General features: G+C 38.5%; 1 protein-coding gene across 1 annotated transcript in view; it reads right to left on the bottom strand.

Moving 5' to 3' along the window:
- Positions 1 to 671: 671 nt before the first annotated feature.
- The window catches only part of CCDC172 (coiled-coil domain containing 172), a 32,708-nt gene continuing 17,118 nt past the window's right edge, over positions 672 to 16,261 (bottom strand). Inside the window, exons 7-8 of the mRNA XM_026650895.1 lie at positions 2,421 to 2,508; positions 672 to 701 (exon numbers count right to left, since the gene is read on the bottom strand). Coding sequence (XP_026506680.1) covers positions 672 to 701; positions 2,421 to 2,508 — 118 coding nt within the window. The remainder of the gene's footprint in view (positions 702 to 2,420; positions 2,509 to 16,261) is intronic.

Raw genomic sequence — 16,261 nt, 5'->3', positions numbered from 1 at the left:
TTTAGTCTGTAATGTTAACTGATGAGAATTAAGATAGTGATTTTTTTTTGGAGCGGAGGTGTAATTAGAAATCATGTACTAACTAGCAGAATGGCTTTGTAGTTGCTGCCACTCCATGGAAGTTATTCTGGTCTTTCACTTTTGTACTTCTGTGTTATGGTCTGCTTTATGAAGCTTGCACAATTGAGCTTTTAAGGTATAAATAACCATATGGCATGGAAATATCTCCTGCTGGCAGCATAGGTGTCTGTCTCAGAGGAGACCCATGCTATTACCTTTCCTGGTAAGAGGAGGAATATGATGAAAGTGGATATACAGGGAAAATGGTACACTCAGAATGGAATTAGTTATAGACTCTACTGCATCTGTACTGGCTTGTGTACAATATTCAGAGATGGTAAAGGAACAGCCTAGGCAGGGATTCCTGTTGAATATGGGAATGGGATCACTGCCAAAACAGCAAAAATATTATTTTTGAAGTAACCAAATGCCCACATTAATAAACAGCAAAAGGAGAAGTTACAAAATCTACTGAGAAACAGAATCTTTGTTTTCCCAACAAGAAATATGAAGGATGATAGCTTAACAACATAGGCTTACTAAAATGTGTGTAGTTAAAGTACTGCAAAGACTGATTTCTGTGACATTTAAATCAGTCTTCTGTATATTATTTATTTGCCTGAAGACTTTTGTGATAATTTCTGCAAAAAAGAAAGATACATGCATGTTAATTTGAAATACATGAAACAAATCCTCATTGTGAGACTATTCTTTATAAAGAACTTAAAAGGGCAATGACATGGTCACAACCTCCACCATATGTCAGCTGACTTGGGCTAGTATGTGGCCAGGAATATTCACCACTCTCTTTAAAGAGGTATGTTAGATATTGTTGCTGTGTGTACTCCTTCACAGGAGTGAAAAACAACGTGCCTGTCTTGGGTACATTACCTTTGGGAACTATTGTCTTTGCACAGCTCCTGCTCCCTTTTCCCCAACACATGAGTATGTCTACACTGCAATTAAACACCTGTGGCTGTCCTGTGTCAACTGGCTTGGGCTATGGGGTCCCAGAAGGATGCCCCCTAATGGGGTCCCAGAGTCCAGGCACCAACCCAAGCCTAACATATACACTGTAATTAAACAGCTCTGTAGCCCAAGCTGAAGTCAGCTGACACGGGACAGCCAGGGATATTTAACTTCAGTGTTGACATACCCACAGTGGCTTAATGCCAAAATCTAGCCCTTGCATTTTAAGAAGACTGAATTTCTTTGTACTTATACTGTTTTTACAATAAATTTTAAACATATGTAATGTATCAGTATACCAAATGAAATTTTTGTTTACACATCATATACAACATCCTGTACATAGTGACGTATGTAACGTTCCCAAACCACCTCAATCAGCTTTAAGATCAGTATAGCTACATTGCTATATTTAAAGTTGAGCATTTCCATTAGGCATCTCATTTGGGGAGTTTAATCTCACTCTGTGTATTTATATAGCCCCTGTCCTCACAGTATATGAGCATCTCCCAGCATTATTATTCACGGCCTTGCTTGAGAGTGTACATTTTAGATGTGTTTTAGACCTCTGAGAAATCAAAAAAGTAGAAGTTTGCATTTTGCAAAACTTTGTTTTACTTGCTCGTGATAAAGTTAATGAATGAGGTTCAAGGTTATCATCCCTCCAAATAAAGGGTTATGCAATAAATTACTCTGCCACAAACATTTTAACTGTTCATTGAAACCAATGTACATAAATCCAAATAAGTCATATCCTGTCACTGATGCCACATTTTTTTTTCCTAGTGGCAGTTGTATCATCAAACAGTAGCTAGACCAGAGACTCCAAAACATCAACAGAAACCCTTCACTCCTGAAAATGAGACCCTTAAAGTGTTTACCTGCAATGTATTTGTCCCCTCCTTTTTAAAAATTAATATTAAGAGCAGTAAAATTCATAAATTCACAAGTGTTGAATAAATAAAGCTAATGTGACACAAACTAACAGTTATGAAAATTGAAGAAAAGGTTGATATTTTGCAGAAAATATGCAGTCTTCTCTAGTCAGTTTCCATAAAGAACCCTATGAGTTTACAACATTCAATAAATAGGTGAGAGTTGTACTCCCCTGTGCCCCAATTGCTACATGTCTATTTCAATAAAGGTTGCTCTCTAGGATCAATGTAGCTCCTACTGCAAGATCTGCATTCAAGCGGTTCAGCATTCAAGAGGCTAATATTAATGGTGGCCCTACAACTAAATTCCTGCATCTTTTGCTGAAAATTTCTCAGTCTTAACAGGTAATGTTTTTCTGATTTTCCCTTTTCAGTGAAGAATGGGGCTCTAGGCAGTTTGCAAATGGTGGGCCTAAAATTAATGGAAATTAGGAGCGCTCAATAAAAAGAGCATACCATCTGCAGAAATTCAATTTCTGTTTGAAGAGCTTCACAAACATTCTCCAAGTCATCTTCTTTGTAAATTTCCAGTTCTTTTTTAATCCTGTTTCAATTAAAAAAAAAGTCATATCCAAGGCTAGTCAATTGAATTATTGTTTCATTCAAATTTGGTCCAAGCCTGCAATCTGATCAGCGTGGGCAGACCCTGATATCCTACCTGCACAGATCTGATTGCATGATCAAGAGCTAGATTTGCAGTTATGACAGACCTGTATGTTCAACACCACGTAACTCCTTGAGATTATCCATCACTGGCAGTTGTGGTAGTGACGAGGAGAACTTTAGAAAATGACAATCTCTGGGTTTGAAAAAAGTATATCTAGAATAAGTGCTGTAACAGACAAATGTGAATTATAGGGCTAGAATTCTATTGCTGGGTTGTGGTGATATCATAAACTATGAGAGGATTATAACCTCATAATTCAAAATTTGCCTTTCTTTTAATACATGGATTTGAATCATTGATCCAGGCCCTCCACAGGCTCCCACTACTGTTGCCTCCATAGTTATCGCTGCTGTCTTTCCACTGCTGTTATGTTTGTTCCATGCTGTTGCTGTCCTCTCCTTTGCAATACCAATAGCCTATGTCGGGGGTTCTCAACCTTCTCCACAGCGTGGATCAATTTCAATAGAGTGATTCTCTGATTATACCTCCCCTCCTGTTCACCGTGCTGTGCCCCATTTCTCCTTCCATTCGATGTCACATGACAGCCCTATGGCAACTGCAGCAATTGCTTACCTGGAAAAATAGTAGTATTAAAAGTATCTTTAATTTTTAAAAGTGTTTGTAGCTAAATTGGCATATGCATTAGCAGCTGGAAATAAGGAGGTGCCAGCACTTTGTGACCAGCCACCTCACTGGGTGGACCACCAGAAAGTGCTCTGCAAGCCAACAATGGTTCAGAGTCTGGGAACCTCCGTGTTAAATCTTTCTTAAACTGAAGGGCCCGAGGTCTTCACCTTGAGTTTCCAGGAGGGATGTTATGGAGAATGAAATTGATCACAAGGACAAAACTGTCTAATTGTCACTCAGCACCAAGCTCAAAAAGCAGCCCCTAAAAACACAGAACCTGTGACTGAGTCAACTTCTGGCACGGAAGCAGTTAATACAGCAGCTTCTTGTCAACAAAATTCTGAATTGTGGCAGATCCTGAGACAGAGGAAATGTCCCCTCCAAATGTTACTGGAGACTGGGTAGAGCCATTGAGAGGGATTGACTTACCTAATACTGTCTCCAGAGTGGCCTCAAAGGCCATGACCAGAACAACAGATGCCCTGTTCATCAGATAACTAGAGTCTGTGCAACTCTCACAGAAGCAAAGAGAGCTATTCACAAATGAATAATCCTCTCTAAAGGGGGCGGGTTCCCATGGGGAATATTAAAGCTTAGGAAAGAAGCAGGCAATTAGTGCTGTCAAAGGTACCAGTCCAAATTACTGTGCATCACCCATTATATTTATTTAGCTAGACATTTAATGGACCAAGAGAAAAGCTAACCCCAAACTTTTAGTGGCCTGAAGTATATCAAGCAGTAAAATTATACGGTGAGCCCTGCCATAGGTGCTAACAGGTAGAGAAACAGAAGAGAACTGCAAAGTTAGGTTAAGTCCACTTCCTATAACAGAAGAACAATTTCAAAGGGTCATGCTGGATATTTTGGGCCTGCTATATAGGCAGACAAAAAGGGAAGAGGTATATCCTGGTGCTAGTGAAATATGCCAGCCGTTCCCTTACAGCAGTAGTCCTGCACACTGCTGATGTTGAGAGAGAAACTAACAACCTTTAAGTGTTTCATATATTGGGTGTTAGAGGATACTAGTGAGTTAACCTAGTATGTATATATAGAGAACATTTCTTTAGTCAGCCTAACATGGGCAGAGCATCTCTTCCACATGGGGCAGTGATGCTTCTCATAAAAATGGCTTTGCTAACCATGAAAGAAAAAGTGTAACCTTGATTTGATAGAATTAGCTTATTCGGGACACAGAGTTAGAATGGATGTATTTAATAACAGAGACTGACGTTTGTTTCATTTTTTCCCATTAACATACCAAAAAAGGCAAACGGCAGAAAGGGATAAGTTAGCGCTGTATATGATGTGTGAGGTCTCTCTGTTTAGAGAAGGGTTACAGAAGCTTACAGAAGCATTTCTTTGGAAACAAACTGCATACATACATGTGTTCTGACAAAGAAGGAAGATTTTAAAGAAAGTTTTAAAGATGGTCTACAGTGTGGTCCACCAACTTTTTAGTACTGCAGTTCCCTTACAGATATTTTAAAATGTGGCGGCTCCCCATACTAAATGCCGTTTTTTTGTTTTTGTTTTTTACTGACGCAGGATACTAGAATCAAGATGGACTCTAGAGTTTGGATGGTTTTTGTGACTTTAACTATATCTAGTTTGTTTAATTATATAATCTGATCTAATCTGGGTTTTTAAAACTATAATTTGAAACTATAGGGTTTTCGGGGAGTGGGGGAGGGGGTTGGTGTCTTTGGACAGAGCCTAAAATTTTAGTGAAAAGAATGGGCCTGTTCTGAACTGCATGGTTGAGCAATGTTTGGTTGCATCTCTGATAGTGCCGGATATTACTTGTTTTCCAAGTTTAAATGATTTCTGTGTTTAGTTTTCCTGGAAACAATTGCTGAAAATGCAGACACACAGAAATAACTAAAACTAAATGGAAGCAGTACCTTCATAGCTTCATCACTGAGTTCTTTGTACTCTCCCCTAACAGAAATCCAGAATTCCTGATTTGTCATATTTGAAAATGTGGTGAGATTTTAGCATGTGATCACTTGACAATTGATTTTCTTGAGCTGAGATACCTAAGGTTGGAATTGAGTCAGCTGTTACCAAGAATGTCTTTCAAATGCAATCGATCTGGAGATTCATGTTCAATTTCAGGAAAATATTCATCAAAGTGGGAATACAATCCAGACAAATGAGTGAATATTGGGTCGTTAATTCCATTTTGATTACTTTCACTTTGTTCTTTTTAAAAGTCTGATAATATTGGAAACATCTTGGTAACTCCCTTTTCAATGTGGCATCTTCAAAGACAAACTTTCTTCATTAATCCCCTGATTTTCTCTTTTAAATCTAGTATATTTGCATTCCAACCTTGAAGTGTTAGGTTCAGTGCATTCCATTTGCTAATATGTCCACTGATTAACCCAATGTAGTAAAGAAGTCCACTTACATATGTAATCTGCAAGGTCTGTTTTCCACAAGGAGGAAAATTCTGATTTCATCACACAATTCAAAACCACCTGCCTTTGCTATGAAACAAAACTTGAATGTGGTCAGTGCCCATTTGTTCACATAACATACTAAAAGAGTGTGTAATCACCAAGGATCCTAGTTTTCTGTGATTTAAAAAAAATTCTCCTATAAGAAACATAAAAATCCATGTTTTTCTGCAATTAAAATTAAATGTTGAATTTCAGTTTCCCTAGCCACAATTTATATAGGTATCAGTTGAACACAATGTTATTGATACAGTAGAACCCTGTTTGTCTGAGCCTCCATTATCTGGCTCTCCATATTAACCAAACTCGGGCTAACAGCGGAGCTCCGGGATGGCAGGGCTCCCGCCATCAGCGCCAGGGTGTTTAATATGGAGATCCGGATATTGGAGACTCGGCTAAATGGGGTACTACTGTATATGTTTTTATTTTTTCACAAAATGTAAAAACTGAAGATTCCCTGTAAAAATGCAAATTCCATGTTTTTCCATGGTAGATGGATGTCTAGGATCCCTGGTGATCACTGCCCAGGATTTTATAAAATTAACACTTTTAATAACAATGTTGAGAGTCTTATATACTTCTGGTTGCAAATTCTTCAATGCCAAAGCTTGGTGATGAATCATACAGTTTCCAAATTGATGCTGGTGTCACTTTCTTTAATCGTGCTGCAATGTCCATGTTCTTTCCAGTCATGGCTGCAGCCCCCTCCCCACACAGTCTCCTCCGCACACAGCCCAGTTAAGACCTTCATCCACTATGAATTTAGCAAGGATCTTGAGTATTTTCTCACTCGTTGTTCGAGTTGGGCTTTTTTGTAAAATAAAAATCCAACTATTGTATCTGCTGTGACAAATTTCATATAACGCAGAAGCTGAACTATGTTGGCTACGTCTGTGGATTCATCAAGCTTCGGTATAAAACATTTACGCTTCTTAACTTGTACTTACAACTGGTCTTGGCCGTTTTCTGCAAGATCATCAGTGTGCCAAGGGATAGAATTATTTGACATCGGAATGATTTTCAATGCCATCGCTGTTCGTTCTCCAATCATAATTCTACACATCTATGGCTGCTGGAAGAAAAAGGCTCTTGCCAACAGTGTTTGCATTTTGCAATTCGCTTCTAAGGCTTTTTGAGGAAGCTTCTTTAGGCACAATTCTTTTTTTTTTTTTTTTTTTTAATGCTTTCATTGTTCTTGTTTCCGAAAGAAATTTTTTTGGCTCTTGTGTACAAATTCCAGGTATTTATTTTCTAAATGACAGGTTTCAGAGTAGCAGCCGTGTTAGTCTGTATCCGCAAAAAGAACAGGAGTACTTGTGGCACCTTAGAGACTAACAAATTTATTTGAGCATAAGCTTTCGTGGGCTACAGCATCCGAAGAAGTGGGCTGTAGCCCATGAAAGCTTATGCTCAAATAAATTTGTTAGTCTCTAAGGTGCCACGAGTATTCCTGTTCTATTTTCTAAATGTCTCTGTATTTTCTCTGGCCTCAGATTTTCATTTATTAACACTTGAAAACAAATGACACATTGTGACTGTGGACTCTCCACAGTAATATCAAGACACAAAAATCCAAACATAATGTAACTGTCATCGTATTATCTACTTTTCTTCCTTTTTCAGTTTAAATTTATTAAAGTCATCATCATCTTCAGCCAAACATTTGCTACATGAAGGCTTAACACTTGATAAAAATCATTCCATTATAAAGATAAGATGCACTTAAATTATAGAACCATAGGGTTAGAAAGGACCGCAAAGGTCATCTAGTCTAACCGCCTCCCAGAATGCAGGATTTGGTGTGTCTAAACCATCCAAGACAGATGGCTATCCAGCCTCCTTTGAAAATCTCCAGTGAATAAGCTTCCACAACCTCCTGAGGAAGTCTGTTCCTTTGTCCTACTGCTCTTACAATTAGGAAGTTTTTCCTGAGATTTAATCTAAATTTGCAATGCTGTAGATTAAACCCATTGCCTCTTGTCCTGCCCTTTATGGCAAGAGACAACAACTTTTCTCAATCTATTTTATGGCAATTTTTCAAGTATCTGAAGACCACTATCTTATCCCACCAAGTCTCCTCTTTTCCAAACTAAACATACCCAGTTCCTTCAGCCTTTGCTCATATGGCTTCCATTCCATCTCTCTGATCATCTTTGTTGCTCGCCTCTGGATCCTTTCCAGTTTCTCTACATCCTTTCTACATATATTGGTGACCAGAGCTGAGGCCTAACCAGCAGCGAGTAGAGTGATACTATCACCTCCGGTGACTTGCATGCTATGCCTCTGTTAATGCAACCTAAACTTGCATTTGCTTTTTTTTGCAACAGCATCACACTACTGACTCATGTGAGGTTGTGATCCACCACAACTCCCAGATCCTTCTCAGCAGTGCTGCTACCAAGCTGGTTATCCATCGTTCTGGTTTTGTGCCTTTGTTTTTTCTTCCCTATGTGTAGGACTTTACGTTTGTCTTTGTTGAATTTCATTTTGTTGTCTATAGCCCAGTTTATCAAGATTCCCCACTAGTTTTGTCATCTGCAAACTTGATCAGTATGCTCTCTCTACCTACATCCAGGTCACTAATAAAGATGTTAAACAACACCAGACCCAGAACAGATTCCTGTGGAACCCCACTTGAGACGTTCCTCCAATCTGACATAATTCCAGTAATAGTTTCTTTGTTTGTGGTTGTTTAACCAATTATGTATTCATTTAATGGTAATTCCACCGAGCCTGCATTTCTCCAGCCTACTTATCAGAATGTCATGTGGGACCCTGTCAAAAGCCTTGCTGAAGTCCAGGTATATTATGTCCACCGCATTTCCCCCCATCCACCAAATCAGTTAGCCTGTCAAAGAAGGAAATCAACCTGGTTTGGCATGATTTGTTCTTGGTAAATTCATGCTGTCTGCTAGTGATCCATGCTGACTGCTGCTTCATCTTCCACATATTCGCAAACTGAATATTTTATATATTGCTCAAGTAGCTTCCTAGATATTGAAGTCAGACTGACTGGTCTATAGTTCCCCAGCTCCTCTTTTATCGCCCTTTTAAAGATGGGGCATTACATTAGCCCTTCTCCAGTCTTCCAGGACCTCTGCTATCATCCATGAGTTTGTAAATATTATTGCCAGCGGGTCTGAGATTTCTTCAGCTAATTCCTTCAGTACCCTCGGTGAATAACATCCTGCCCCACTGATTTGAATTCATTCAGATTGGTCAGAAGATCTCTTTACTTATCTCAATCTGCATCCCTTCCTTTTTGTCTATGGTAACTTCACTTGTCATCCGGTCACGTGTTATTTTTTGTGAGAAGACTGAAGCAAAGTAGGCATTGAACAGCTATGCCTTCCTATCATCTTCCGTTACCAGCTCACCTTCTTCATTGAGTAGCGGATCCACACTGTGCTTGGTCTTTCTTTTTTGCCTGGCATATTTTAAGAACCCCTTCTTGTTATCTCTAACATTTCTTGCCAGCTGTGACTCATTCTTTGCCTTGGCTTTCCTGATTTTGTCCCTATGTGCTCACGCTATTCCCATGTATACTTCCTTGGTGACTTGCCCCTCCTTCCTTCCATTTCCTGTATGTATCTCTTTTGGTGTTTAGATAGCTAAAGAGCTCCTTGTGCAGCCTTTGGCTCTTTTTATCCTTCCTCTGCATCAGAATAGCTTGGTGTTGAGACAGCCCCCTTTGACTCCTTTTCTTCCTAATTGGGCCTTGCCTTCTGTTTCTCTGAGTCAGTTGAAATCTGCCTTTCTGAAGTCCAGTGTTCTTGTTTTGTTGTTCTCATGTCCTCCTTTCCATAGGATCTTGAATTCTGTCAGATCATGATCACTTCCTCCCAACTTCCTGACCACCTTCATGTTCGCAACTAATTCATCCCTGTTTGTCAAAACCAGATCCAAAATGGTTGATCCCCCCTAGTTGTTTCCTCAACTTTCTGAATCAGAAAACTGTCCTCTACACATGGTAAGAATTTGCAGGACGTATAATGTTTTGCTGTAATAGTCTTCCAACAGATCTCAGGGAAGTTAAAATCCCCCATTAATACTAGCTCATGCGTATTAGTTAATCTTGTTACCTGCTTGTAGAATGACTCATCCACCTGACTTTGTGGCCTATAATAGACCCCCACCATAATGTCGCTACTGTTCTTTTCCCTTGTTATCTTCACCCAGAGACTCTCTGTAGCTCTGCCTCTCACTTCCCCTTGGACCTTGGAGCAAGTGTATACGTTCTTGATGTACAGCGCAACACATACTCCTTTTATTCCCAAACCTATCCTTTTGGAACAAGCTGTCTCCTTCAACGCTGGTACTCCAATCAAGGGAGTTGTCCCCACAGTGTCTGTAATGCCAATTAACTCATAATCTTCTTCATATACCATGTTCCCCATACTCCTTGTATTTGTATATAGGCATCAAAGATATTTTGCAGACTGCCTTGTTGCTTTTCTTTTTGCCTTTTTAATGCAGTTGTGATTTCTAGTCCCTTGTCCAGAAATTAGCCCCTTCCCCTGTGCTTTGCCTAGATGCATATCGGACAGATTTTGGTCACCATCCCCCATAGGACCTAGTTTAAAGCTCTCCTTATCAGGTTAGCCAGACAATGTCCAAAGATGCTCTTCCAGTATTTGATAGATGGAGCCCATCCCAGCAGGGTAATCCTCTTTCCTGGAATATCAGCTTGTTGTCAAAGAAGCTAAAGCCCTCTTGCTGACACCACCTGCATAGCCAAGCATTTACTTCCACAATTCGACTATCCTTGCCCGGGCCTTTCCCTTTAATAAGGAGGAGGAACAAGAACACAACTTGCACTCCAAATTCTTTTATCCTTCTTCCCAGAGCCCACATAGTCTGCAGTGATCTGCTCCAGGTCATTCTTGGCAGTCTTGTTGGTGCCCATTTGATAAGCAGGAAGGGGTAGAGGTCCCAGTGCTTGATGAGTCTTGGCAGACTTTCAGTCACATCCTGAATTCTAGCTTCAGGCAAGCAGCACACTTCTCAGGATTCCCAGTCTGGATGGCAGATGGATGACTCTGTCCCCTTAGGAGGAAGTCCCCGACCACTACCACCCTTCTCCTCCTCTTGGGAGTTGGTTGGGTTCTCCCTCAGCCCTCTTCCACTATCTGGTAGTGCTGGTGCTGCTGCTGGCACTGGAAGTCTCTTTGCCTACCACTCCAGCAAGAGGCCTTCAGCAGAGACTTCCTGCTGAACGCTTCCCTCAGGAGGAAGGCTCTCTGCTGAAGGCCTCCTGAAGGAGCGGAGGGCACAGAAGCTCCCAGCCTCAGTGGGAGCAGCAGCATAAGCTGCAGAACCATAAATAAGGTACAGGAAAATTTTAAGCTCAGTTGAATAGTCTCTTAATTAGAAAATAAAATGGGCATATCTCCTATTCCTCCCACCCCCCATAAACACTCATGGCTCCCCCGTGAATCCTTCAAAGCTCCTTTCAAGAGCCAAGGCTCACAGTTTGGGAGGCATTGCTCTAAGAGGTAATATGCACTGCACTGTAATAAAGTTAATGTATAGCTCACAGATCCTTTAGAAGGGAGGAGTGGTACACTTAAAGGTCTAAGCCTCAGATTCTGATCTTGGTTACATTGATTTAAATCAGAGTAACTTCATTGTCTTTGCTCCTAATTTATTACTTTCTGTATTTTCCTCTGTTAGCTTGATATTAAAAGCCTAATTTGTTTAAGAAAAACAAAAGCATACCTTATTTAATATGGAAATAGGCAGACACTGATTGCTTTCAAAGTGAACATTGCTGCTCTTGTCTTCTGGAGTCAGATGAAATTGATGTGTCTGATAGTTCTGGTTGCGGGTCTTGAGCTACAAATGATACTATGGCTGTGATTCATGTGAGGAGTCCCAACTCACTTTGTGGCACCAGTACTGAGGGTAAAATAACTGAGACTCAAGCAATAATTTCACTCATATTTGCTTATCTGCCTCTCGGAGCTATTATGAGAATTAACTAATTGCTATCTGTGAAGTGCTTTGAAACTGTCAAGTGCTAATTAAATAATTATTTATGCATTTTATTTTAAAAGTTTTTCTAAAACTTTTAAATAGTCAGGTGGAGACATTTACATTTCTCAGCGTTTGGGGGACAGTGGTAAGTCATTCTCATTCAAATGGAGAGGTTAATTTTACATTAATCAATTGATTCTACTTTCAAGTCTTCCTTCTTTCTTATTTAGAAACTAAGTAATTACAGTATGTGCCAGGAATATTATACTCACAAAACAGGAGATGTCTGTTAGGTTATAGGCTACACAATCAATGCTGTGGAGACGCCTGAGTTAGTGAATAAATGATGAAGTTTTACCAGAAAGAATGCAGAGACAATGAAAATATTCAAAATAATGCTTAACCTGGAAGTAGATTTAGCTTTCTCATTTTAGTAATCAGATCAGAAGGACCTTCATACCAATCTATTCACTGTCAAATTAGATGGGCAAATCTATGGAAATATATTATCCTGACATAATTCTCAGTCACTTTTAGAAATGGAGTAAGGCGTACTTCTCACCAGAACAAGGCATAATAGGACATTTCCCGCTCCCCCAGCATAGTGACAACAGTTCTTTAAAAACAAAGAAAAGAAAATACAAAGTTGGGCCACAAGATTCTTGCTCCAATAATGTGGATGAGTATTCAGAGAATTATTAGGTTAACCACTTACTTTCCAAATAAGCCAATATTTATATAAAGCTCTATTATCCCCCTCTATTATCCCCAATTAGTGGGGGTGGGGGTTGCAGCTGAAGTTATTAAATATCATTGACCTTCATGGTTCATACACTTCCTTCTTGCAATTCAGCTGTATATTGGAAAAATAGGTGTCAATTCAATAGAAACTGGTGGCATTGAACTGAAATGCAAAGAAAATGAAGTTACCAGTAAATGGAATTCTCTGAATACTCATCCACATTATTGGAGCAAGGATCTTGTGGCCAAAGCTAGCATTCTAAGAGTGAGCATATGTGGACTGTAGCAAAGAACTTTTTGTTCAGAAGTCAGAATGATTATCTGTTTTATTTCTTTTTTCTAATAAATGGGAGGAAGGAAGGAAATCACTCAGCTGCTGTTAAATTTATTGCAATTGCTGCCATTTGCTCTTTTACATTGTTGGAAAAAAATTGAGGCTTTGTTGACGCTAGTAGAATGTTTTCCGCTTCTTTTCTCCCCCACCCCTTGCCTTTTGTTTGCTTTTGACCTTCTTTTTATGTCTAATTTACACCAGAAAATTGTTAGCCATTTTATTCCTTATAATGGATTCTATCAGCTTGGAAGATAACAGAGATGCGGTGGATACAGACCATGGCTGTTCACAATTTGCTGATGACACCAAGATAGAGAATGCTGTTGATACAGTTGAAGTCAATAAATTGCAGGATATTATAATTTGACTGGGGATGAAGGCGAATGAGTCCTAAATGAAATTCAAGATCACAAAATGTAAAGCCATGTCCATAGGTTGAACAAATAAATTAAAAAGCACGTGTGATGGAATAGAACTAGAGCGAACAAATTTAAAAAGTGATCTGGGAGTGATAGTAAATTATATGAAGATGAAACACAGGGTTCTATCAACAGTAACAAAAGTAAATATAACACTAGGATGCCTAACTATGGGAATTAGATGTAAATCAAAAGAGATAGAAATACCTTACGTAAGATTAAATAGGTTACATGCCTGTCACTTGAGAATCTAAGTGCTGGTTCCATTGTATATAAAGCACTAATTAGGACAGAATATGTGAGCAGTATCCATCCAATTATCTTTAAAAATATATTAAATTCTTAGAAAATACCTGGAGAATGGTTACAAAATGTAATTTAGGTATGACTGGAATACCCTCTGACAAAAATTTTAAGAAATATTACATTAGGGAAAAAGCGTTTGAAAGGTAAATATTCATTGGTCAGACAAGGGTGAAATTCACCGCTGTTCACAGAGCCTGCAGAAGACCTAAGCACCACTTACATCCCAGGTAATTTGAGTGTCTTAAATGGATCTTAAATGACATTTTGGCTTTTGACATTTGTGCTGGCCCTTAGCATGCTGGTGAATATGACCATAAACAAAATAACTTTTTTCATTGCAGGATAATAGTCTAACTCATGGACATCAATTAAGCAGAAGTTTGCAGGATGGGCTTTTCCTCTCCAAAGCTTGTTGAGTAGTTGACTTTAATGGAGCTATAACAGATTACACCTACACAGGATTTGGCCCATAGTATTTATAAAGCTCCCAGCCAATGTACTTAAGGCACTGCACAAATAGAAACAATCACAGAGTTAAGAATTACATTAATAATCTTGATGTATTTGTACTGTAATTTAATATACCAGTGGTTAAACTCTGGGCTAGGTGAACGAGTTTGTCACATACTAACACAGTATTTAACAAATGTTTAATTTCAGTTAATTTGCTGCCTATGTGAGGGGCACATTTCTTCCCAATACCTAAATAACCCTTCATAACTCCCATTGGGGTCTCTTTTTAAGGAAGAGACTGGCAGGGGAGTGGTTAAAGCTACAAGACTCAGACTTCAAAGCTGAAATGTATAAGTATCTGGGGACTGAGAGCATTTCAGGTTATACCTGCTGAAAGGCAGAGGAAATCATAGATGAACCAATGGTTGTTTCACTCCAAATTTCCTATGTTTTACTTGCATAAAGAAAATTGCTCCCAAGCAGACTTTAGATGTCAACATTTACCCTAGAGCAAATTTTATATCTGAATTATAAACCCCAGAAATTGGGGTTCATAATGGAAACCATGACACAATTCTAACTATAATAGTCTTACTGGGCAGTGCTATAAAAAGTGTTAGGAAATCAATGAGCAGATTTTCATTAAAGAAATCCATTTTGTATCACATATTACTCCAGAGATTGATATTTCCTGCTTATAAAATTTAACATAAAATTTAATTGCAAATATTTTCTCAAAACCACCAGAATCAGGCCTTAGGCAATCCACTATTAATATGAAGCATTTGTTCAGCTCTAGTGGACATATTTCTTGTATGATTTATGTGAAAGAAGGCATCATTTTCTCCTTTATGGTTTCAGTAATGAGGTTTCTTTTCCTGTAATATGAAGCATAAGAAGCAATACTAGTTCTTTTATAATTAGGCAAGTAAACAAAGCCCCAAACTATTAAATAATGTAAACTGACTGTGCATTTCGTTTCTGTTTCCAGGCTTCTTAAATAGCATGGAATTTCAAGCTTCAAAGACACAATTTATCCTCTAAATTCTCTTGTATAATGGACTGGTTTCAATTAGAAACTGCCCCAGCCTTCTCAGAATCACCTTTTAATTAAAAATCCTTTTAGCCTGTTTGATGTGTGGCAACAAATAGTTCTAAAGTGAAAGTGTAAAACAAGTTAAATAATATTTACCATGATAAATAATTAAATAGAATATAACAGAGGCAAACACCGTACTCAAGAATTCATTAGTACCAGTTAGAGGCCCCCCTCTACTTAACTCTGAGTTAGGATTTCATGTTTGAGAAACGAGAGGAGCAGAGTATTTGGCATCTGAGAGTTAAATACAAACTTTAGGTAGCAGATACCTAGAATGGGTGATTAAATGGGTATCTCATGATTTAAAGGCAACTCCCCTTTGAAAAAGCTCCGTTTTACTCTAGCTGCTGCCTTGAATATGCATCCAATTCACTGAGACTGTTGATTTTTTTGAGGCTGCTTTGAAGCAGAGAAGGCACTTTGGAGAGAAAGAGAGAGACTTCTGTGCATGAGTTGTAAGTAATGTTTTGGGTAGGAGCAAAGGCAGACTTTTGGTTTTTTATCTGATGATATATCCAGCAGAATAGTGGTCACTTTATGAGGCATGCAACATACTAGTTGTAATGATCTGTGAGTGACACCAGGAAGTTATTGGAGTCACTACAGTATTGTTTCTAAGCCAGAATATGTCTTTGAAGGCATACTTTACTACCTACCTACTTTGTTAAAGCTCTTATGAAACTGACAGTACTCATGCAGAATTCCTATTGGTATTCTGTAGTAGTTGCTTAAAATTTTTCATGTAAAATATTTTTCAACAAAATGTTGATTTCTCATTTTTTTTTATAAAAATATTCTTGTTTTGAAATTTTCAGTCTTTTTGATAAAAACGATTTTTGTTAGCTTTTCCCTCTTTTGTTAACTTTTTCCTTTTTTCAGTGGCAAAATGGGAAAAGGGGGAGAAAGTGTGTGCGTGTAGGGGGGGAATAAAAATGAAAGAGGATAAATAAAATTAAAATGAAAACCAAAAACTTAAAATCATTTTGAAATTTTTTGGTAATTTTTTTTTCCAGAAAATTAAAAAGGTTTTCTTTCAAAACCCTTGGAATGAAAATCATTTTGAAATTGTTTGTAGCAATTTTCAGTCACTTTAGACATTTTGTCATGAAGATGTCTACTTAAAGACCATCAGGCCAATTTTGCATCAGAGTCATTGAAAGACTCCGGGGAAGCTGACAGGCATGTGAAGCATTCACCCTAGCATGGTAACAATTTG

The sequence above is a fragment of the Terrapene carolina genome, unplaced genomic scaffold (assembly GCF_002925995.2).
Source record: "Terrapene carolina triunguis isolate 2854851 unplaced genomic scaffold, T_m_triunguis-2.0 Scaffold95, whole genome shotgun sequence".
NCBI classification, from domain to species: Eukaryota; Metazoa; Chordata; order Testudines; family Emydidae; genus Terrapene; species Terrapene triunguis.
The sequence above is the reverse complement of the archived record's forward strand: the minus strand, read 5'-3'. Positions and strand labels throughout refer to the sequence as shown.